The following is a 24,712-nucleotide window of genomic DNA, read 5'->3' on the forward strand; positions in this document are numbered from 1 at the left end:
CTTCCCATCCTTCAAAGCTCAACCTTAAATATCACTTCCTCCGTAAAACCTTTATTGATCTCTACTCATCCAAGTCTGAACTGTATCTTCTTTCCTTTGTGCTCCTCTGTGCTTTTCATTCTGCTTATTTTATAGTAAGTTTATAGATCTGCAAACTAACAAGAGAAAGGGATATAACTCTACCAGAATCTTCATGGATAATCCCCTCTTTGGCTTCATAGAGTTTGAGTTTTTGTCAGCCTGCAAGAATATGTGGTTTCAGCAATACAGTATGAACATACTTGACTTCTTTTTTTAAAGGAATTAACTCTACATTTTTTAAAAAAGATTTTATTTATTTATTTGACAGAGAGACAGCCAGCGAGAGAGGGAACACAAGCAGGGGGAGTGGGAGAGGAAGAAGCAGGCTCATAGCAGAGGAGCCCGATGTGGGGCTCGATCCCAGAACGCCGGGATCACGCCCTGAGCTGAAGGCGGACGCTTAATGACTGAGCCACCCAGGCAACCCAAACTCTACATTTTTAAGTCAGACCTGAATGCTAACTAGCTAGGTGACTTTAGACAAGTCACTTCTGAGTTAGTTTCCTCATCTGTAAGAAAAATGATGTTGAGGATCGAGTATCATCTCTTATGTTCTTATGAGAAGGATACAGACAATGTGTGGAAACACCCTGCAAGGGGCCCGGTGTGGAAGGGACTCACAGATTGCTAGCGTGCTCCCTTTGGGTTTCTCTCACTAGATTATAAACTCCTTGAAGTCAGTCAGGATTTCCCACTGTGCTGATTATTTTAAAGGTAAGGAGTCTTCATCCAATGTTTGTTGCACTCCCCTCTGATTACCTTCCAGACAGTTAATTGGTCATATTAATCTCTCTAGAGAAGTTCTAAGGGCTTTGCACGTATTTGCTTAATTTCCATGGTAACTCCATGAGATAGGCTTTGTGACCTCGATCTTACAGATGATGAAGCAGGTGCAGCAAAGTTAGGAAACTTGCTGGAGTTCAAAAACTATTACAAGATGGAGTGAGGCGGTAGGGCCAGGGCCTCCACTTCTAATCACCCCCGTTAGTGGTTTCTTAGTGGCAGAAATGTGTCTAGTATAAAACAGTTCACATTGCTTTCTTCTTGTTTGAACTAGTTTGGAGTAATCCAAACAAATAGTTGCTCTGATGTTTTCATTCCTTTAATTAGAAACTCCCAGGTGACTCATTAGCCTCCTATGGCTCACGACAACGACCTTCACCAAGATTTTACTAAAAATACAAATAATTGCACTCAAGTGTGAAGGGCTGGTTTATGCACCATGCTGCAGATTTCTGGGGCCTCCGATTCCAGTAGGTTTCGATCTCCTGGATTATTTTGGAGTTTGACCTGGTCAGCCTTCCACCCGGCCTCCAGTATGCCACCCCCAGTTAACGATTTGCATAACGTACCAGCAGGCAGCTGCAGCAACCTGGGGAAAGCGGAAAATAGCTGTCCGCTAGGAAAAGGGTGAGAAATCCTGATCCGTGCTCTTTATTGCCAGATAATTTTCAGTGATACTTCCTTGTTGAAGCTCAATAGCTTTATTAATCTTCTCTTATGATATCACACAAATCACCAGCATCAATCCAGGTTACCCGTGTGAGGAATGACCTAGCCGGGAAATGAGAAAACAGAGCACAGGGGAGGGTTTAAGAAAATGGTGATGCCTGTACTTGCCTGGCAACTACGGCTTTCAAGGTATTTCCACACTTTTCTCTTCCAACAGAGCTTCACCTCGACTTCATGATAAGGAGACAACAACATCTCCTTTTTACAGGTAAGGAATCAGAGGTTCAGGAAAGTTAAGTGACCCAACAGACATGCATAAACACGTGTTATAATATAGGTATTCTCGTGTTTTTGGAGACAGCAAGATGCAGTAGAAGCTTCTGCGTGGTCACCGTTTGGGGAAAAGGAGAAAGGGTGGCATTATTTTGGCCGGGAAGACTCGTAAGTCTCCTCAAGTCTGTGTCCTTCCTGGGCAGACGGTTGGGGCTAGGGTGGAGGGTGAAGGGTGGAGGGTGGGAGAGCAGCTGCGTCATTCCTGCGGGAAGCAGATGGGCAAGGGGGCCGTCTTGTGGCGGTTTTAGTTCTCACTCCTTCCCCATATTACACCTGCGTTCTTGGGTGAGGTTTAGGTATTGGGCCCTTTGGCTGGCTGAGTGCTGTCCGTCAATAATTGCTGGTATGGCAAATCCTCACATCAACAAGTTCATACACTTAGGTCTAAAATGCCAAATTCTGCTGGCTGTTTCTAAATTTCCAAAGTTCCACGTGTCCTTTCTTTTGTGATTTAAGGGGACTCTGCTCTCTTCACGATTCAGTTTCCCTGTCTCTGTGTTATGTTAGTAATTTAGTTTGTTACGTTTGGCAAGGAATATTTGAGAAAAATCTCTCAAAAGAGTAGTGAATCTTATTATTTCTAAAATCTAGTGTGTGAATTCAGGAAGGAAACAACAAAGTTTTAATCAAAGTAAGCAATAATGACAGGTTTATTGAAAATTTCCAGTAGAGAAAACCCACTAGTTTTGGAATAAAAGTACTCAATGTACGAGAGCGTAAGTGAATATAAAAGATTAGCAGAAGAAAAATAAAACCAAACATAGTACAAAAAAATTTAAAAAGTCTGAAATGGATTTAAACAGGGATGTTCTTTAAATCCTCCAAATATTTAACAGTTACTAGGTTTGGCAAACAATTCACTTGAAAATTAAAGCCTATTTCGGTAAACTCCACAGAGACTGCTTACTACATCAAGCACTCCATACAATTGGTATTGAAACATACAGGCAGTCGATTTCAGAGTGGCAGGAATTACTCATTTGCTCTCACAGTTACATGAATTAACCAGCTGCATAACTGCTTTTTGGAGAGGAAGGGATAGAAGATACGGAAAAAAAAAAAAAAAAAGAAGAAGAAGTAGGATAAAATCTCTAAAAAATTGAAACACAGCAAAATTCAGACATCAGTTTGTTTCTTGAAAGCAACAAACTGACTCTTTACAGTATATTCTACATTTGCAGTTGTCATTTCCCTCTCCCCCAACCCCCTCAAATACTCCTAAATCCACTAGTCGAATCAATTCTTAACTTCCAAATATTCTGTACATATGTATTTAGCAAAGAGCATATGCCGAACATTATTCTGACAGCAGTATGGTCAGCATACAATTTTAGAAAGATTACTATGTATATCATCAAGATTAAACTTTACTTAAAAAACAAACAAAAACCGTTACTAAACAAATAGTTTTAAAATATTATGAAAACCCATGAAAAGAAGACTCAACATGGGTTCTAAACCTGATAGAAACACACTTCAGAGAGATTATTAATGCTAAACTTTTGCCAAACGATGACCTTAAAGTGCCAAACACAAAAGAATCTCTTAGGACCGTTTCTCCAATAGATAATTTGTCCCTGGCTTGGCCATCTCTCCTTTAACTATACATGAAGTCCTGCTAAAAGTATGCATTTTAGTTGATTTTGCCATAGAACGTCACAATGTAAACTAAACAGGTTCTTGATATCGACAGTATGTTACCAAAGTGTTTTTATTTCTGAATCCAACAGTTGGTCACAGAGGTCAAGTATTATCAAGGCTCCTTTGTCAGTTCTCGATCATGTCTGACTCATCCATCCTTCAAGTACATGCAAGGCTCAACAGTTTTCAAGAGGCAGAAGCCTGAGGCCGTTTAAGACACAGATGAAATAGGATTGTGAGGTGAACCCATCTGAGTAAGAACTTTATCCAGCCACTGGAGGGGGCCATGCAGGTGGATCTCAATCCAGCAGGGGGTGCTAGTAACATCCTGGCGGTGGTATTCTGCTCCCCAACCCTAGAAGACACATGGCAGGTCATTTAACTTGCTGAACTCCGAGGTTAAACTTTTAAGTAAGAAGAGTTCTCATAACCAGACATGCTGATTAAAGACATGGATGCTTGTGCGCACACACACACACACACAATTTGGCAGGCAGTTTCGGGGGTGGGTGCGTTCAAGGCTCCCTAAGGTCCCTCTGCACATTCCTGCTTCAGAAGTACTGGTCTTGGGGAATGGAAGTTTCAAAATACATTATAAGGCTGTTTTAACGAAGGCACTTTTTAATTTTCATTTTCATTGCCCACTATATTACTGATAGTATTATAACAGATATTAAATTCTCATTTTATCACCAAGAAAAGAAGGAAAATGTTATGTTAGACAAACTGACATTCTGCTTCTTGCCCACTCAGTCACTGATGGTCCTCCTATCAACACAAGAGCTCTTGATCTTTCGATCTCGAAGCAAATTGGCAGAAGCACATACATATCCAAAAAGTGATTACTGACACCTAATCATTGCTTTGAATCAAGAGATTCCGTTATACATTCGTACAAGAAGGTAGTTTGCCGGACATCTTCAGTATTACTGAACTGGGACACTAAAGTTGCAAAAGAGAAAGGTAATCGTACAACTGCAAAGATCAAAAAACTCATTGGTGTGGTGGGCAATGGAATATAAAGATGTGATAAACTCTTGCTTCGTGAGCAATGTCAGAGAAGGCTAGGTTCTATTTATACCTGACACCTACCTACTCCAGGAATTTCAAATACTACATATCAATTTCAGAACTTTCAGGAAAAAGTTGTGATACACGAACTGCATAAGTATACTTATCCATGCATTTGTCCATCAGTACATTGCTACCTTTAATTTAAAGGTTTGTGTGCACGTTTCCTCCTTTAGATAGTAGGTTCTTTGAAGGCAGGGACCAGATATTACTTATCTTTGATCTCAAACACCTAGAAGAGTGACTGGCACAAAGTGGAAACCCTAAAGATATTTGTTCAGCTGAACTGACTTGGATTTTCCAGATATATGGGGAGTTTACTGTGCAAATAATTTATAAAATGTGTGCTTCGAAGTCCAAAATGACCATCTTCAAAAATAGCACAAGACTGGGTATTACTGTTAGTAAAATGTTCTATATCATTCCTCTAAGATGCTAAGTGTGACAGGGCAAGATACGCAATCCTTATGATAATAAAGAACAATACTCTACAAACACTACAAATTTTTGTTGTTGTTGTTGCAAACGTATGATAAGCAGCTGCCCTTTATCACGTCAGCAGGAGTTTTAAAACAAAACTTGTTTACCCTTAACTCTAAATCCAGCTTCCCAGCTACGTTCATTATATCTCATATTACCCTCCGTTCCAGTACATATCACGTTATTTTATAATTAAACATATACTAGGCCATTAGCATGGTGAACCTAGAGACATTTGGTGCTTTTTCATCTTTGCATTAATTCTCTGGAATAGTGCTAAAAATATTTGCGGAATGAATGAAATCTAATACATTTTTAATGCATATCCTTGTATCATAAACACTTTTGATTAGTGTAAAGTCTGTTTTTACTTGTGTAAAAGTAAATAATTAAAAATGTATAAAAGTAAAACCATTAAAATTGGGTAATCAATATGAAATGAGCTTGAGGAGAAAGCCAGATGGAGCAGTAGAATCATAAATTCTTCTCGAGTGGTCCTTCAATAATAGTAGACTCTCCAAGGGACGTCGGTAATGCCACAGTCCCCAACTCCATCCACCCATTTTAAAGATGACGATCATAAGGACCAGCAAAGGATCCCTGTGCCTTAATCGCACAGTAAAAATGGCAGCTAAAACTAGAACCTGGGTCTCTTGACTCTTAACAGGTATTCTTTCCTCCATACCAGAAAAACAAAAAACGAAAAGCACTGCTGGCAAGTTACTGTCCTCATTTTAAAATTCATTTTAGCCAAACTGCAAAGTCAAAAATTAAACAGTGAATGTCAGCTGTGGATGAGAAAGATCTTTGTAGTCTCATAGGTTCATAGCATATTGGTCAACCTCTTTAAAAGGTTAAAAAAACCTCCTTTAATACTAAAAAGGCACCAGACTCAGCCACAAAGAACTGGTGGATAATGTTTTGAGAAAACATTAAGAGAACACAGTCAAAATCTGCTAATATGATTCAAAGAAATAAGAAAAAAATGATACTCAGGAAAAGGTGTCTTTGATCTAAAAGATGATTAACAAAGTAAGGTTCCAAAATTACCCTCTGTAACACATACATTACAAAACAGGTTTAACAACAAGTTAGGTGAGCTTCTGAAGAGAGGACATAAAAGGTGATTGCCTCACCCAAATACATAATTAGTTCTGTTTCTCAAGGTAACAGAGGATGAAAATTTATCTTTGAGAATTCAGAGACAAGTCAGTCACTAGAATAAGTTACAACTCATGAAATCTAATCAGGTATTTAATTTTTTTACATTTCAATGACATCTTAAAACTTTTTATTTCAAGAGACAGGAGAGAAGTCAGAAAAGAGATCAATTACCGTGAGCAATGTCTTTAACTTTCTCCCCTCAACCGTACCAATAATCTTAGAACTAAGGCATCTACTGATCTGTGGGCTAGGGTCTTGTTAATCTTTGAATTATAAGACAACGATGAGGTTTTACTGAAAGCATTAAAAAAACCCTGACCAATCAAAAATAAACCCCAGTGTGATAAATGTTTATTTACAAAAAGATCACTTGTTTATTGTTGAAACAAAAGCAACAAGTGTTACCATCAAAAAGGTACTAAAAACACAGAATGAAAAGGAAGGGGGGGTGTTTACTGAATTGATCTCTTAAGAAAACCATGCATTTAAATTATATATGTTAAATATATAACAAAACATTTTCTTCTGGTACTACAATAGTTAAAATAGTGCTTATTCGAACAGGAAAAAGTTATTCAAGCCTCCTACACTGTTGACATTTAATATAAACACGCCTATAATTCTAATTATTATCTCTTACTAACTGACATCCTAACTAAAGGTTAAAAATGCCTAGGTAATAAGTTGGCTTCTGTGCACACGTATCAAGAAGATAGAGATTTATATATTCAGAGGAAGCGCAGGAAGGGTGTCAAACCCCAACCAGAGGAATAGGAGCTCACTTACCTTTACAAAGCTCATGCGGATAGTGCACATTTTAGTGAGCTCATAGACGGTCTCGAAGCCGTGGTTCACAGACTGTGCCAATAACTGAGCGAATTCTTGGTTATTAAAAATTTTCAGACTGCACCCACTAGGGATCTTGCAAACAGTAGTGGGGTGAAATCCATGATGGTAGTTGCAGTTCCGACTTTGCACGAAGATGCTGCTGTCGCTGAGGCATTCGGCATACACTTCCCCGCCAACATAGTAGAGATGCACTCCTGTAGGACGACAACGCACGCAATGTCTTCAGTACCATTTTTCATAGCTGAACAGCATCTGTGTATCTTCAATATACAAATTTGCATGGATTTAAACTGGCTGATTAGATACTCTCCAAATCTTGCACACATGATAAAATCTTAGTTAACCGTATTAGTTTATATGACGTTCTTTTGTTAACATGTATGTCTAAAAGGTTTCTAGGAAATAATATAACAAAGAAAGGAGGTCAGGATAAGTAAAAGGACTAGAAAACCAGAGGTGGAGGAAGAAGTGCTGAGAGCTATAAGATGTACGGTCCAGGGGAAAATAATTATAAAAATAATCTCATACTGTGTGCAATCTGATTTCCCCGAACTACCATCTGCTCCGAACGTCTTCCTGTGACATCGTAGAGTGCCAGGAGTGTAGGAAATTGATCCTACCCAGCCTTTAAAAAAAGGAAAGTGTGCGTGGGGGGGGAGCTTTCTGACAAAGCCCTACACTATTAAGGGAGATTACTTTATTATAGGCCGTGCAGCAAACAGAGTCCCGTCCCATGCAGATTTAAACCATCTACCTTGCAGGTAACTCCGGCATGCCTCAGCTGATGCTAAAACTATTGTCTCCAATCCAATCCGAAAAATTATGTGTTGTGTTTATATGTACACACAATGGCTAAGACTTCTGTAACAATTAAAGAGCTGCTGGAACAGAAGCTCAATTTTCCTTCCTGATGTAGAGAAAACAATTTTAGAGTGTGTGTGTGTTTACTTTTTTTCTTGATTATAAAAACGAGGAATTTTCATTTTTGAACATTTAGGAAGCAAAACAAAATATAAAGAAGCAGAAAATATCACATGTTTAGTGACACAGAGGCAATAACTTAATAGTTGGACGCGCTGGACTGCAGGTTTTGAGTATTATTAAACTTTCTCTGCAAACATTTAAAGTATCTACATGATTATATGGACACGACAATTCACTTGAGCGATTCTCCCATTACTGGACCATAGTATTGACACTAATTTTCTGTTATAACAATGCCAGGATAAATGTCTCTGGATAAGTTTTGATAATATCCTCAGGAGAGATTCCTGGAAGTTAAATCACTGGATCGAAGGCTCTTGATTCACTCTGCCAAACGACTTTCCAGAATGCTTGTATCAATTTACACCCTACCAGCAGTGTAAGAGTGCCTTTCTCGTTTTGCCTGTGCCAGGACTGACTGAGCTTAAGACAAAAACAAATAAATTAAAATAAATTATAGCTGAAAAACAATATTGTTTTAATTTGCATGTGAGACTGGATATGCTCTCATATGTTTATTAGCCGTCTGTGTTTCTCTTATGAACTTACTGTTCCTATTTCTTACCTATTTATTCCACTGGAGTTCTACTATTTTTATTGTTTTTTTTATGAGCTCCGTGTAAGATATAATTTATTTCCTACTTGTTTCCCCATTAGTCCTTTGTATTTTTTTTAATCTACAGAAGTTTGAAAGCTTTGAGTAGTCAAATCTCTAGTGATCTTTTCTATTGCTTTTTATGCTTAGAAAATTTCTACCTCTCTGATCAAATGTATTTTCTTCTAGTTTCTTAATAGCTTGCCATTACAAAAAAATTCAATTCATTAATCTATTTGCATATATGAAATGAGGTCAGGGTTTCTCCCAACAGCCTCACCTAAAAGCTAAAGTTGTTACTACAGGACCACTAGAAGACTACTGATTTGTTATGCTTCACTTAACATACATTTATTTTGAAATGCAATATAGTCTGAGTTTGATTTATTCTACCATTTTGTCTACACCCTGATTTAATTGTAGTTTCATAATATTTAATTAACCTAACATCAAGAATTTTTTCTTTACTCGTCCATTAAAAAATTTAGCTATTTTCACTTGTTTATCCTGCCAGGTAGTATCAGAACATGTTTTCCAACTTTCAAAAAAAAAAAAATAAATAACACATTGTGATTCTGGCATGGATTGTTTTAAACCATAAACTGAAATTAGGAAGAACAGACATCCTTAAAATAGCCTCAGAATATTAAGCCTTCTCTTTTAGGAACACCGACTGCTTATTTATGTATCTCAATTTTCTTTCAGTAAAATTTGGTTTTCTTTACATAATTCTCATATATTGCTGATTCAGATTATTTCCAAAAAATTACATTATCTGTTGCTATTGGAAATCTGAGTCCCCCCCACTATATTTTCTTTTTTCTTTTTTTAAAGATTTTATTTATTTATTCGACAGAGATAGAGACAGCCAGCGAGAGAGGGAACACAAGCAGGGGGAGTGGGAGAGGGAGAAGCAGGCTCCTAGCAGAGGAGCCTGATGTGGGGCTCGATCCCACAATGCCAGGATCATGCCCTGAGCCGAAGGCAGACGCTTAACCACTGTGCCACCCAGGTGCCCCCCCCAACTATATTTTCTAACTGATTATTGCCAGATTAAAGAAAACTGGCATATAATTTCTAAAAATAAATTCTTTGAAAATTTCTAGATAAACAACCATAACTTTTGAATAAACGCAATGACCATAAATATTACCATGGTCAATATTACTTACGTCAGTAATACTAACATGGAAAGGCACTCATACACAGACTTATGGTACAAGTAGAAATTAATAAAAGCTTTCTGGAAAGTAGTTTGGCATAATATATCAAGAGCTTTTGACCTACCAATTTCACTTCAAGAATCTATCCCAAGAATATTATCAATTAGTTAATCACATCATCTGCAATAATAATTTTGGCTTATTTCCATTATCGGCAACTCTACATTTGAATACACTAGTCAAGGCATCTGAAACAATTTTAAATAACAGCATTCCCAGAATCCTTATTTTCTTCCTAATTTTTTTTTAAGTAGGCTCCACACGTGGCATGGAGCCCAATGTGAGGCTTGAACTCATGACCCTAAGGACAGATCGAGACCTGAGCTGAGATCAGACGCTTTTGTCAACTGAGCCACCCTGACGCCCCTCTTCCTAAATTTTAATAGAAATGTTCCAGAGTGCAATGGCTTTTTAGTACTTTGGGGTAGTGGTCAACTTTAGAACTTAATGAAAAATATATCCCTCCAACTCAAATGTACACACAATTTTGTTTATGCACAATTTTCAGGGTTTACAGACCCTATATATCTATATGTTATGAAGCTAGGTTCTACCATTTCATCATCTAATGTGTAGTTCAGGGTTTGTTTTTTTCCCCCTTAGTCATATTAATTCCTGTCATAGGAGGTTTTTTTTTTAGGATCACATGTTGAACTTTTATCTCAAATGCCTTTGAAACATTTGTTAAATAACCACTTAATTTGGTCTACTGTTCTAAATTTTATAGGTCATTTTTTAAAAAGGTTTACTATGGAAATAATTTCAAACTTACAGAACAGCCAAGAAAAACAGAACAAAGAACGCTCATATAAACCACTATCCTGATTCATCTATTGTGACAATTTATTCCATATGTCTGATCATTTGCACCTCCTTCCCCTCTATGCTTTCATACACACCCTCACATGCATTCATATATACACATCCACACATATATACATGTATATGCATATATCTCTGTATATTCTGACACAGGATTTTAGATGTAGATATCTTTATATATATACATGTATGTGTGTATTTCCTAAGACTAGGCATATTCTCTTATGTAGCCACAGTGCAGTTAGCAATGCCCGTGCATGTAACATTGATATAATACTCTTATCTAATCTATCACTCATGTTCTAACTATGCTTGCTGACCCCAGTAAGGTCCTCTGTGGTATTTTTTCCCCTTTTCTGGGACAGACCATGTTCAGGGTCAGCTTATTACACAGCTGTCATAGCTCTTTAATCTCTTTCAATGTGGAACATTTTCACACCTTTGTCTTCTGACATTGATATTTTGGAAGAATACAGTTCCTCCTCACCCTTTTTAATAGAATTTTAATTGTGTGTGAAGCTTCCTCGCTGACGAGATTCTCGACTGGAATTCTGCATAGGTGATGCCACTTCCTTCCCAGGGCACCACATCTGGTGCCGTATGAGATCCATCTGTCTCTCACTGGTGGTGATAATTCTGATCTCCCAGTCAAGATGCTGTCCATGTCTCCACTGTATAATACTGATTTTTATTCTCCCTTATAACTCATAGGCCGTCTGTGAGGAAACACTGTGAGACCATGCAAATATCCTGATTCTCGAAAAAAATTCTGTTTAGCATCCACTGAGGATTCCTGACTGATGGCCACAAAATGATGACTTCCCAACTCTCGCACTCACTCTGCATTTCCCAGTGAGCCTTCTCCATCCTCTCAGTGGGAAGGGGTGTTAGAAACGAGGAGCCATGCACCAGATGTGCTTACCGCTCCTGGGCGTCTTAGCCTGTTGGCCCTTTCAGCAGACAGATCAGAAACTACATGCATGTTTGAGCACACCTACCTATGCACGCACACACACCCACAAGAACATCAACATGTTCACACATACGTACACGTATTATTAAATCATCATTTCACCCTGATGCCTCCATAGGGTTTCTCTTTTGCCCTCCTCCACACCTGCATGTTTCTTATTCCACAGTCAAAAGCCAGGCTCTCAGCAACATCCACACACTCAATCATTTGCTTCATCTTCTGTGTCAAAGTTTCATGACTGTTTCATTTACACTGCTACTAGATAATCAAGTCTGCTTAAAAGGTTCAGGGTTCATTTGCAAGTGCTCTACCCTAGCGAGCCCAGACTGAAGAGAAAAAGCCAAACATGATATTCCTAAGTTATTCTGGATTGGTTCGCTCTTTCTTTTTCCCTGCGAGTTATGGTACTCACGTGAAACACGTTAGGTTTACTTGTCTTAACCTGCGTTTAGTGTTAGGTTGTAAGCCACCTTCTAACAGCTGCTTTAATTCTGCAGCAACCTGTGACATAGAATAGTGCTCCCCAAATCACCACTTCAGCTCATTAACATCAACTCCGTGGAGGCGGCACACCACAAAAGCTGCTGGCTGCAAAGTGAGTAACGTCCCGATAATAGAAGCTGAGAAAATATTGACGAACTGGAGCCAGTGTTTACTACCTGGTGTTTGCCACACGCGTCTGCTCCAGGAACAACTAAGCCAGGTCTAGGGGGGCGGGGACACAGCGGACAAACATCTGAGAGAGCTTCAAGCGCAAACTCACCTTTTCCAATGTGCCGCCTTGTGTTTTCAATAGTGGAATTCCGGTTAACGTTGGAGAGCAGCCCAAGGCAGAAACGGTTCTTATTGTTGGAAGGATCGGTGAAACCATCCACCAACACGCTCGTGGAGGAGGCATGGAACGCTTCGCCCACACGATTATTGAGCTCATAGTAGACAATAGAGCACCAGTGTTTTGGTTCCTCATAAGCAACCGCCTGAACATCTGTAAGAAAGAAAAGCCTACAGTCAACTTGCGTTAGTGCCTCAGGCTCTCAAAACCTGAAACTGTGCTGTGACGTTGGCTCAGGAGCATGGAATGAAGATATGGAAAAGCAAGTGCCATTACACTGTACACGGTTTCTCGCCGACATCTGAAACAGGCCCTCCTTACCAAGTGTGACATTCCCCTATAATTGGAAAATAATTTTCTCCAATTACTATCAGATCAGCAAAACGCTGGTGAAGCAAGCATACCAAGAGCATTTGCTGAACACTCACAGTACGCTTGTTCTGCCATAGGCCAGAATGGAAGGCACCCCCGCCACAGACGCTGGCTCCCCATCTAAAGAAATACAAGTGGCAAGTGAAAAACAAATGGGAAGAGCACAATAGAGGACAGGAAATGTGCCAAAGGTGCTGGCAGAAAAAGGGTGACTTTCAACAAAGCCTTTGTAGGCCTAGGCTTTTTCAAAGCAATGAAAATCAGTTTCTAATTATTGATAAGAAGTTCCCTTGCTTCACATTCAGCTGCCAATAACTATCACAGCCACAGCTCGGCTCCGGTCCTCAAACGCAGGAAGAAATCTTGCCAGCTGGCCATTTTTACAGAATGAATCATATCTCTCTCATCCAGATTTCATGCTAACTTCCTTATATTTGCTTTAAGTCATGCAGAGCAGGTGTGTTTTGTCTCTCCATTCCCAGAATGGGCCAACAATGGAAATTACCCAACTTTACTGACAGGATGCAGCTTGTTAAGTCAAATCTCTTAAGACTAACAAATCTCCAAACAGAACATGCTTCTAAACATTTGCAACTAAAAGGTTCTAAAGATAAGTTCCTTCTGTAGTAAAACCTCTTACACCGCTGCTTTAGAGATTCCAGGAATACAAACCATGTATGCCCAGGATGCCAATACGTAATGATCTGAGGTTTATGAGGTCCTGAGTGTACAGTCGTAAAAAGAGAAAGAATATCCACATTAGAGGCATAAGCGGTAACTGCTTAGGAAGCAGTACTTCTGTCTTCTTAACATCAACATCCACAGATATCACAATGCACTTAACCTTAGAATTCGGTAAAGAAAACAAAGAAAACGATCATTTAAAAAACCCACGCATATGTTAGCTGTTCCATACACTGAAGCAGGTGAGCCGAATACAGGCGTACACTATCTTCTCTGCTGAGCAACTATCCCAGGTCAATTTGCTGTATTTCAAAGAGCAAAATTTTAGTGATTTACCTAGTGCCAAATCTTTATTAAAAGGCGGCTGCGACATCATTAGAGAAGGCTTTAATAAGCTATCGGGATTGTTCAAGATACTATTCATTTAGGTCAGAGGATGACACATTTTTCTCTGTAAAAGACCAGAAAGATTTTGTGGGCCCTATGGTCTCCACTGTAACTATTCAACTGTGCCCTCGTAGTGCCGAAGCTGCCACAGATAATATGTAATGGGCGTAGCTGCGCTCCCATAAAAATTTATTTACAAAAACAGGCAGCAGGCTGAATTGGTCTGCGGTTGCAGTGTGCTGACTCCTGCTTTAGGAAAACCACCAAAGGTAAAACAGTAACAGAGCGGCCAACATTCCTTCCTCATGAAGATATTAACTGTAAACTTATTCTAACAGGGAAATTTCAAAAAGCTATTTAAAGGAAAAAATTTATAGCAATTTTTAAAGGCCTATTTCCTGAAATCAGACATTTTAGGCTTAACCACAATAGCTACAAGGTCCTTGCTGGACAGAGGTGCCGTGCCCATCCTCTCCTGCTGTCCTGTTCCCGAAACACAAACTCCAAAGATATGTGAGACAGGAGTTGTTTCTTCCCCCCCCCCCCCCCCCCCGCCACAACCAACATTTTTATTTTTTGGTTGATAATTATGTTTGGAAGGTTGTTCGAGAGATTATGAGGAACCATAAAATACAGAGCCAATAAAACAGATGTAAAAATATTTTATGGATTAAAAAGGTGTACATTCCAATTTATACACTGCATATCTAAGAAAGGTTCTTTGAGTTTACCGTTAAAATTTAGGAACTTAAAAAATGTAAGCACCTCTGACAAAGTCTGAGGTATCTCCCATTTTAATAAAAAGTAGTAAGAATGAAATGAGACACACTGAGTGATGACGCTACACTGTAATTCAATTTGCATGAAATGTATACATATTGAATGGTCCATGCCACGTGGCACCAGGGAAGCACTTTCTTCCATGAGAGGTTTGGGAACAGTTTTCTTCAACACCGTGGTCATGACCTCCCAAGGTGCTCAGGGATTCTCCCGGCACTCACTGACCCGAGTTCTCTGCTCGGGAGGGCCCACTCCACTGGCCAGTGCACAACGATGGCATTCTCCCCTCAGTCACTGCCGGCGGTACGACAGGGCTGGAAATGCACCCACCCTCTACCACAAAGGGAAAGAAATGCTCCATCCTGCTTAGAGGTTCTGCATATGTTCTTCCAGGTGAGAACAGGAAAAACCTGTGCCTCGGCCCCTTTCTGTAACAAGGTTAGAAAAAATATAGCAAGAAAGAAACAAATGTTATTAGTTTGTTCCAGCTGCAGCTGTATATGGATGAGGGCTGGAAAATCATTATATTTATGAATAGCTATCCTAACAACAAAAGAACCTTTGGAAAGCCTTGTTATATAAACTTCTAATTCTGGAGATCTCCAGTGACAACTCCACTTCGGTAATGTTATGCTCATTGCTTCTTACCACCCCTCTGTCCTTCACTTAAAAATATTCTTTTATCACCAATTCAAAATTATTAAGTATTGGGCTCTCAACAGACAACTGCACAATTATACTTAGGCCTTCCTTAGTTAAGTCACTGTGTTCGTTCTTCATATGAAAAGACTTACTTGTAATCCAAAAAATTCTACCTAGCTTCTCTTATTGGGCTCTTTCTCCAATAGCTATCTTTTTATAGACTAATAAACATTTGTGAGGGGGCGCCTGGGTGGCACAGCAGTTAGGCGTCTGCCTTCGGCTCAGGGCATGATCCCGGTGTTGTGGGATCGAGCCCCACATCAGGCTCCTCCGCTATGAGCCTGCTTCTTCCTCTCCCACTCCCTCTGCTTGTGTTCCCTCTCTCGCTGGCTGTCTCTATCTCTGTCAAATAAATAAATAAAATCTTTAAAAAAAAAAATAAACATTTGTGAGAGAAAGTAACATTTGGACAGATAAACTTTAGACACTAAAAAGGGAATAAACAGCAAAGCATTTTACCTCCTCTGTTGATTTCTGAGGGCAGGGAAGGTGCCATCATATTTGTGTCCATTGGCTGAGAGCCATCCTGGGTCATGGGGTCCTCGGGAGGCAGGTAAGCAGGTGGGGGAGTATCAGCTACAAAGTTTAAAGAAAACAATTTCTTTCTCCTTAAATAAACACACACACTTAAAACATATATTCTGTGAAATTCTTGAGATTGAATTGCCCATTTCAACCTCCCCGTCAGAAAATGGCTGCTACAGACACTGAACCGGGTGTACACCTTCTGAAAGGGACTACCACACATCATCTGGTACAACTGCAGTGAGGGTCCAGGGGAACTCGCTGCCAGTTCCAGCAGCTGTCTGCCTAGCCAGGCTCAGGCTCTCTGAAAATGATCAGAGGAGCACTTAAACACCCTTTCATACAATCCACTCTGCGAGGACCTCTGCATTTCAGAGTTTCACTGGTGGATGGAAGGCCTTTGAATGCTACATACGATTTAAGAAAAAGAGCTTCTTCCATTAAACCCATAAGCTCGCAGGAATTTACCAACTGACTTTCATTACAGCCAATTTACTAACTTCAACTGTTCATTTCTCCTGACTTCAAGTGCTGTTAGGACTACCTTCTCTCTACCTATTTAAATAATCACTAGTTTTAAAACCCCTAGTTGCAGAATAATCATCAGTTATCACAGCTATCTTCTATTTCAGAATTTACATATGTTCTTCTAGAAAGCTCCGAGCCAGATGGCAATAAGAGGCAAACAGCATGACTTGTGAAACAAAGAACATGAATATGGGTCTTGTGTTTTCCTAAATAAAATAAGGGGTTATGGGATGCCCACAAATAATCCTTTGTGAAAGCAAGTTCCTCACTGGCTATCAGGACCCCATCTAAGCACACCTGACACAGCAGGGAACAAAGCTCTGCCTTAGGGAACCATGAATAGCCTGGATGAGTAGCCGAGGTCACTCGGCAACTGTGGAATACAAATGGCCAATACTGCCGCTCATTCGCGGCTTTTCAGAGATTTCCAAGACGGACTCTCCAGCTGAATCACAACCCAGAACTCCCACCGCCTCGCTGCCAACAAGCAAGGCCTCACAGCACACAGACGGGACCAGGGGGACCTTATCTGGATGCTTCTGTCACCCCTTCTCCAGCTTCTTTTAACTCAGCTTCTTCCCTGCAGCTGTAACACTGACTCTGCTTTCCTTCCAGCCAGGAATGAAGACAGAGAGCATCCTCTGAGACCCAATCCAATCAATTTCTGCAAACGAGCTGGTGAGAATTTCCTCAGCAACCTACGGCATCAGCACCACTGGGCGAGACCAGCAGATAGCGATGGGGGGCACTCTACTATCCCCACAAGTGCCTCCTCCCACGCCTGGCGGCTTTCTCTTTCCCACATTTCCTTTACTTGGCCTGCAGCCTTAATCCTGCACAGCCGGGGACAAAGTGTAAACTCAAGCAATAATCTGCCAGCTTTTCACTCCTGGGCCCACCCCGGCTTTGCCACTGCTCAAAAGCTTCTGAAACTGTCTCTTCACCACTTACCTGTTCATCAAACCCAATGGGTCTGGGAGAGAGTGGGGTGAATAGGAAATCATCAGATGATTCTTAGTTTGATTTTTAAACTCATCTATACCCCTGCTGCCCTGCCTCATCCTCAACAGTTGTGGACTGAGAGACAAAACAATGTAAAATAAAAGGCTCAAAACCAAAAGAAGTAATAAATATAGAAATAAAAGACAGCATTATCAAGTGGGGACCACTTTTCAATTTCTGAGGACATACCAGCACTGTTGCCAAATCCACATTTACTTTAAAACATTTCAAGTGGCCTAATAAACAGACCTCCCCGCCCATATCCCTTCTAGAAGTGTTAATCAATGTTGAGTACATCTTGGTGTACAGCATCCTTCTTGAAGTCTACTGGCAAGAAATTTGGCACTAATCATTTTTTGTGAGATGCTTGCTTACCAACCTGTAATTTGAAAAATACAATGTCCTAATTGATCATTTATTTTGATAAACATTACACCATCAGTTAAATCTTAAAAAGGAGGATAATTGTTTTTGTCTTTGCTAAGTTAAACAAGCAGATGGTCTCCAGTACTACTGCTGCATTTCCTTTGTTGCTAAAGTATATGTTTCTTGGGATTACATCACCATTTAAATGAATTTAATTAAGTAGGGGGTTGTGATCCCTCAGGAAATATCTTTTCTGAGGTTGCACTTACAACAGGGTTTTTTCCTTCCCGTGTACAGCAAATGTGTACAACACATTATTTTTCTCTTTCTCTCTTTTTTCAAGAGCAGAGACTATAACAATTAGGCCACTCCCAGAAGGATGCAGCTGTTTCAAAACCCTTCAAAATCAAAAATAAAACTTATTCAAGCTTCTGTGCCTGACAAATAAAACAGGACATCTGAGAGCAGAGCGCCATGGAGCAGAGCTGAAGAGCTCTCTGCGTGCAGGTGCACCCGGCTTCCCCCCGACTCCTGCAGCTGCACTGTCTACCTGACCCAAACGTCCCGGAACGTTCCAACCCACCTGGCATCTGGAAAGGGCTTCCTGGGTCTGAGCTGGTGGGAGAGTGCGGGTAGGTGCCACTGCTGCTTCCAGGAGAGTTGGGGTAGCTGCTACTGGGGGAGTGAGGGAACGGATGGCTGTTGGGTTGCTGGAAAGAATCCGGAAAAGTGGCGTTGAGTGGCATGTGAGGCTCATTTTGGCCTAAGTTACGGAACTGAGCTAAGAGGCTGTGCTGAGGATTATATTCGCTGTGTCTTGGAACCAGCACTGGAGGAAGAACTGGAAAAAGGGAAAGAAAAGCGAGAGACAAACATGAAAATGGTGAAAATCTGTATTAATGTCACAATAAACCCTGCCCTGCTGCTGACTCAAAAGCATCATTCAAACGCAAAGCCATTTTTCACTGAGGAATCAATGTCCTAACAAACAGTCTCTTTAGATCGGGGGTGACTGATGCCCGAGACCTGCAGCCCCAAATGCCCAAGGAAGGTCTGCAACACACCTCTTATGTTAAAAAAATTAAGGTTCCCCTATTCTTCATGTTTTCATTCACTAAAAACCAAAACACAATTAAGAACGTATACCACCATCGAGAATTCCATGTTCACAGCTCTGGTTGATAAGATGTTAACGATGAAAGAGTTAATACTCACTGAATGGTATGAGTTATTCCCCACAAATGTTTTAAATTGACACATTAACTCTAAAACAAAAGGAGGGACATTGAATAACATTGAGAGGATAAATACAGTGAGCAGCATAAAATCCAAATGCCAATGAAGGTAGTTAATTAAACAAAATAGGATGCTTTGTGGGACAGACTTTATGTTGTGTCCAAGTAGTCATACTTCACAAAAAATCTTTTCTCTGAGGATATTAAATGCATTTAACCCACTTCTCAGTAGTCCTCAGCACTACCTGACAGGCAAAGGAAGAAACAGGTTATACAATCCACATTTTGCTAATTGGATACTCAAGGTATAAAGGCCAAAAACAGACACACCATTAGAGAAGGAAAGAAAACAGCTCAAGCCATTCCTAAAAGCTCTGTTTGTCAAGAACCTAAGGAGTTAATAATTAGCACGGTGGGCAATCTCCAGAATCCTCTAGATGCAAAGCCACCATAAATAAGATGCTAATCAAAGTGAAGGGCTGGATAACAAGCCTTAACTGGGTTAGACCCTCAACTCCCCACCACAGTCTCCAGATAGCTCCTCCCCATGAATGAAGGCCCTCGGGACCCCTACTACTCTCCCGGCCTTGGCTAGAAAAATCACCCATTTGGAAACCTGCATGGAGGAGAGAGGAGATTTAAAATCTGCTACTGTTGTTGGGAGTTACATCTCACAATACCTTCTCCCAGAGAAACAATATTTAGTGACATTAGGAATGAAGGAGATTTTTGAGGGCTTTCCAGGGTATCTATCTATATCTTATACCACTTCTGCAGGAAAATGTGCCCTGAACACTTAGGATTATCACTTATTCATGAGCTAAAGATTGTCTTTAAGTAAAAACGGGTTTTTGAAGGTCTTAAATGGTCTCATAAGCTAAGTCTTAAATTGCTAATCTGTAGAAATAAATTCGCCACTAACTGATCCCTTAAAAACAAATCTTTTTTAGTATAAAAAATGTACTTCCTTTACTGCACAGTGATGGAATCTACACAAATTAAGTAATCAAAAGCATAATTCCTCCTTCTACCTTTCAATAGTCACCCGAAATATAAACTATTTAGAAGAAAAAAATTCCCAATTGTCATAAAGGCTCCCCCAATGTCAACAGAAACCTATACTCCAAAATAAACAGAGTCTCCGAAATAGCACAATACCTTTGAATTACCTATGCAATCAAACATTCTTTTTCTTTTAGCTGCTGCAGCTTGAGTTACTACTCTCCAACTTGCCTTTCATGGTAATCTAGCGATAGTCTCAATTCTGATTAGTGCCTTTAAAAGGGGGTAAATACTGGCCTCTAAGCCCTGGCCCTCAAATGCAGACAACACCTGGAATCCATCCTCTATCCTGACCCTTCAAAGGACCCCCCGCCCCGCTACACACACATACATTCTATTTACTGGAGCCCCTATTTCAGCGACTCCTATTGCCTATAATTTTAGACCTGGGAATATGCTTCTTCTCATTGCTCACACACAACAGTGGCAGCAGGAGGCAACTTATACCTCAAGTTCATGTTTGGCACGTGTGTTCCTGCAGTAACTCTGTTGTGTGCTGTGGTGGTCTGGCTCCAGGGCACAGCGCTGTCCTTAGTGCACAGCGCAGATGACATCTCCAGTTTTTGCAGATGACCTGGGAAGTGCACCACCAACTACAGCAAAGCACCACCCTACAGATAAACTTGAGAAAAATAACTTTTTTATTTATTAACTTTTTTATTTTATTATTTATTAACTTTATTAATTAACCTCTGATTAATAAGATGAATTTTGCCACTGCTGACATAGGTACAAGTATCTTCTATTTTTTTAAGTAGGTTCCACGCCCAGCATGGGGCTTGAACTCATGACCCTGAGATCAAGAGTCCCACACTACAGGCTGAGCCAGCCAGGCACCCTGGTACAAGTATCTTTTAATAAACTTAAAAAAAATGTATTGAGGTATTACACATTTATAGTAAAATGCACAAGTGTTCATATAAATGGAATAATAAATACTCTTGTGTCTGGTTTCTTCGGTTCAACACTATGTCTGCAGGATTCATCCGATGTCGCGTGTGGCATCTTATTACATATCTATTACAATTTGTTTACTCGGTCCCGCCATCTAACCTCCTCAGAAGATAATCAATTTCTTTTTATCCCCTGGTTTATCCTTCCTGTGTTCATGAAAAAGTTAAACTGATGTGTTTAATTTCTGTGCTTCCTTATTTTGTCTTTACCACTAAACAGGAAAGTAGCCTACTCTATATATTCTTTTGCACTTTTGCTTTATTCACCTATATCCTACAATTAACTTACTAGTTCAGAGAGATCCTCCTCATTTGTTTTTACAGGTAATACAGCACCAAAGGTTCTTCAACCAATCTCCCACGTCTGGGCAGTTTACCATATTCTACCATCACACGTAACACTGTAATGAATAGCCCTACGCACGTATTGTCGTATTGTTAAAGGAGTACCTTCCAGGTCAGTCCCCAGAAGTGGCCATACTGGGTGAAAATGAACATGTAACTTTGTTATCCTCAAGTACCCCTTCACGGGGGTTGTGCCATTTCGCATTGCTACCGGCCACGTATGAGAGTGACTTTTCCCCCACAGCCCCAAGGACAGACTATTTTGTCAAGATTTGTTAAAAAAGAATTTCTTTTCTTTTTTTTTTTTTTTGAGATTTTATTTATTTTAGAGAGAAAGCAAGAGAGTGAGGGGTGCGTAAGGGTAGAGAGACAATCTTCAGCAGACTCATGCTGAGCGTGGAGTCCATGAGGGCCTTTGCCCATGACCCTGAGATTCTGAGCTGAGCCGAAGCCAAGAGCTGGACGCTTAACTGACTGAGCCACTGAGGTGCCTCAAGATTTTGATTTTTTGGACAACCTGATGGGTGAGAAATGGTATTTTGGTGCAATTTAACTTACGTTTCTCTTATGGTGAAAGTTGATCATCTGCATTTCAGGGGCATTTTAATATATTCTTTTGCAAATGGTCTGCTTTTGCCTTTTGCCCATTTTTTGGTCTTTTCATTTTTCATTAAAAAATATAAATACATATTAGAGATCTTAGCCTGTGCTATTTTATATGTTACAAATATTTTATCACAATCTGTCATTTGTCTTTTGACTTTACTTATGTGAAAAAGCTCTTTTTTTTTTTTTGGTAATCAAATTTATCAACATTCTCCTTTATTGCATATGGATCTTGAGTCACAGAAAGGCTTCTCCTACGCCCAGATTGTAAGGAGGAATTCACCCATGCATTCTTCCAGTGCATATGAAGCTTCCTATTTTACTTAGATCTCTGATCCATCTGTAGCTCAGTTTTATTTATACCATGAGGAACAGATCTAATTTTATCTTTTCCCAAATGGTTGGCCAGTTGCCCCAACACCATTTATTAAAAAGCCCATCTTTGCCTCAGTGATTGGACATACCACCTTTTTCATAAAGTTCCATATATGTTAGGGTCTATGTTTAGACATTCCATTCCATTCTATTCTAGTCGGTGCTCCACCACCACTGTGTTAATTATAGAGGCTTAATAATATGTTTTAATAGCTGATAGGGCTAGTGTCCCCCTTACAGTTCTTCTCTTTCAAAGTTCGCTTGTATGCTTACTCCTCCATATCAACTTTAGTTATCACCTTGTCTACCTCCAGAAAAAAGAGATTTTGGTACTTGTACTGGGGTCAAAATATATTTATAAAGTAACTTAGGAAGAATATCTTGATGATGTTCAGATGTCCTATTCAAAACCTAGGAAGGTTTCTTCAAGTCTACTTTGGCACCTTTTAGGAATGTTCTGTAGTTCCTATCTATGTTTGTCTGCTCGGGCTGCCATAACAAAATACCACAAACTGGGTGGCTTACACAACGGACATTTATTTACTCAACTTCCTGTAGCTGGAAGACTGAGCTCAAGGTGTTGGCAGGATGTTTTCTCCTGAGGCCTCTCTTCTTGGCTTGCAGATGGCCATTTTCTTCCTTTGTGTCCTCAGATTGGATTAGGGCCCACCCCAATGACCTCACTTTAACTTTTTAAAATTTAAATTCAATTAGCCAACATATGCTACATCATTAGTTTCAGATGTAGAGATCACTTTAACTTTTTAAAGGCCCTATTTCCGAACACAGTCATATTCTGAGGGACTTATGATTAGGGCTTCGACATATAAATTGGGGGGGGACAATTCAATCTAGAACGTGCATTAGGTTTTATACATTTATTACGTTTACTCATATTTTATCTTTTCCGTTGCTTCTTTAAATGGAATTTCTCATTATATCTTCTAACTTGTAATTATTTTTTTTCTTGCTTTTATATACTGCTACCTGGCTGAATTCTTTTGTTGTCTGAGTTAGTTTTATCATTGATTCCTTACAGAATTCTCCAGGTAAATGCTATGTCACTAACAGACTTTTCCTTCTTTCCTTTCCAATTGCTTTCTCTTGTCTAGTTGCATTGGCTAATAGTGCCAAAGTAATGTTAAAAAAGTACTGGAGCCAGTGAACTCACTTGACTTATTCTTGACTTTGGTGGGAATGCCTCTAGTATTTCCCCTTACGATGTTGACTCTAAGGAAGTATCCATCCATTCCTATAGTTCAGTGTTGTTATTAGGAACAGGTGTTAATTTTTTTTTAAAGGTTTATTTTGAGAGAGAGCACATGTGAGTGGGGGGAGGGGCAGAAAGAGAGGGAGAGAGAATCTCCAGCGGACTCCCCACTGAGCAGAGAGCCTGACTCAAGGCTTGATACCATGACCCTGAGATCAGGACCTGAGCCGAAACTAAGAGTCAAACACTTAACCGACTGAGCCACCCAGGCACCCCCAGGTGTTAAATTTTTGTCAGAGAATTTTTCCACATTTCTGAAGATAGTTATTTTGATTTTTCTTCTTAGACCTAATTAATAAGATTAATTATTCTTGCATTCCTGGCATAAAACCTGTTTGGGTCATGTGAAGTGTTAAGAATCTAATAACTGATATTTAGGAATTTTAGAACCATATTCATACGTGATACTGATCCAAGTTTCTGCGTGTGTGTGTGTGTGTGTGAGATCTCTATCAGGTTTTGATATCATTGTTGTACTTGCTTCATAAATATTTCTGCTTATATCACTAACTAGTCTCTAAATGTTAGGTAGACTTTCCTTGTTAAATTATCTGGGCTTGGTGCTTTCTTGTGGAGTAGTTCCTTAATGATTTTTATTCATTCCACAGAAATAAATTTAAACTTTCTATGATTACTGAGGCTAATTCTGGTTAATTATACTTTTCCTGGAAAATTATCCATTCTATGTAGGCTTTCAAATTTACTTGCATAAAGGTACGCAAATTAATCTTACAATTAAGTTTTATATTCTCTGTATCAATAACTGTTTCCCTCTTTTATCCTTTTTTTATGTTTGTGCTTTCTCCCCACCTGATCTTTTTTTCCTTAATTACCTGATCCTTGGTCTTTTTTTGAAGCCAGAATTTGTTGATCTTTTTTTTCCCTTAATTCTCTCATTATTTTTTGCTTTCATCTTTATTCTCTCTTCCCTCATACTTTCTTTGATTTACTTTGTTCTTTTTCTAGCTTTTTTGACTGGAAGTTTAAAAATATCTAATTTTACCTTACATTTTTACTGAC

The 24,712-nt window shown here is 39.6% G+C and overlaps 1 protein-coding gene across 1 annotated transcript in view; it reads right to left on the reverse strand.

The window, feature by feature from the left end:
• Positions 1 to 2,498: 2,498 nt before the first annotated feature.
• SMAD1 (SMAD family member 1) overlaps positions 2,499 to 24,712 on the reverse strand; it is a 73,324-nt gene continuing 51,110 nt past the window's right edge. The window contains exons 3-7 of the mRNA XM_011221023.3: positions 18,430 to 18,687; positions 15,885 to 16,001; positions 12,432 to 12,653; positions 7,009 to 7,265; positions 2,499 to 3,862 (exon numbers count right to left, since the gene is read on the reverse strand). Of these exons, the coding sequence (XP_011219325.1) occupies positions 3,719 to 3,862; positions 7,009 to 7,265; positions 12,432 to 12,653; positions 15,885 to 16,001; positions 18,430 to 18,687 (998 nt within the window). The 3' untranslated portion in view covers positions 2,499 to 3,718. The remainder of the gene's footprint in view (positions 3,863 to 7,008; positions 7,266 to 12,431; positions 12,654 to 15,884; positions 16,002 to 18,429; positions 18,688 to 24,712) is intronic.

Source organism: Ailuropoda melanoleuca, chromosome 5, assembly GCF_002007445.2.
Source record: "Ailuropoda melanoleuca isolate Jingjing chromosome 5, ASM200744v2, whole genome shotgun sequence".
Lineage (NCBI taxonomy): Eukaryota > Metazoa > Chordata > Mammalia > Carnivora > Ursidae > Ailuropoda > Ailuropoda melanoleuca.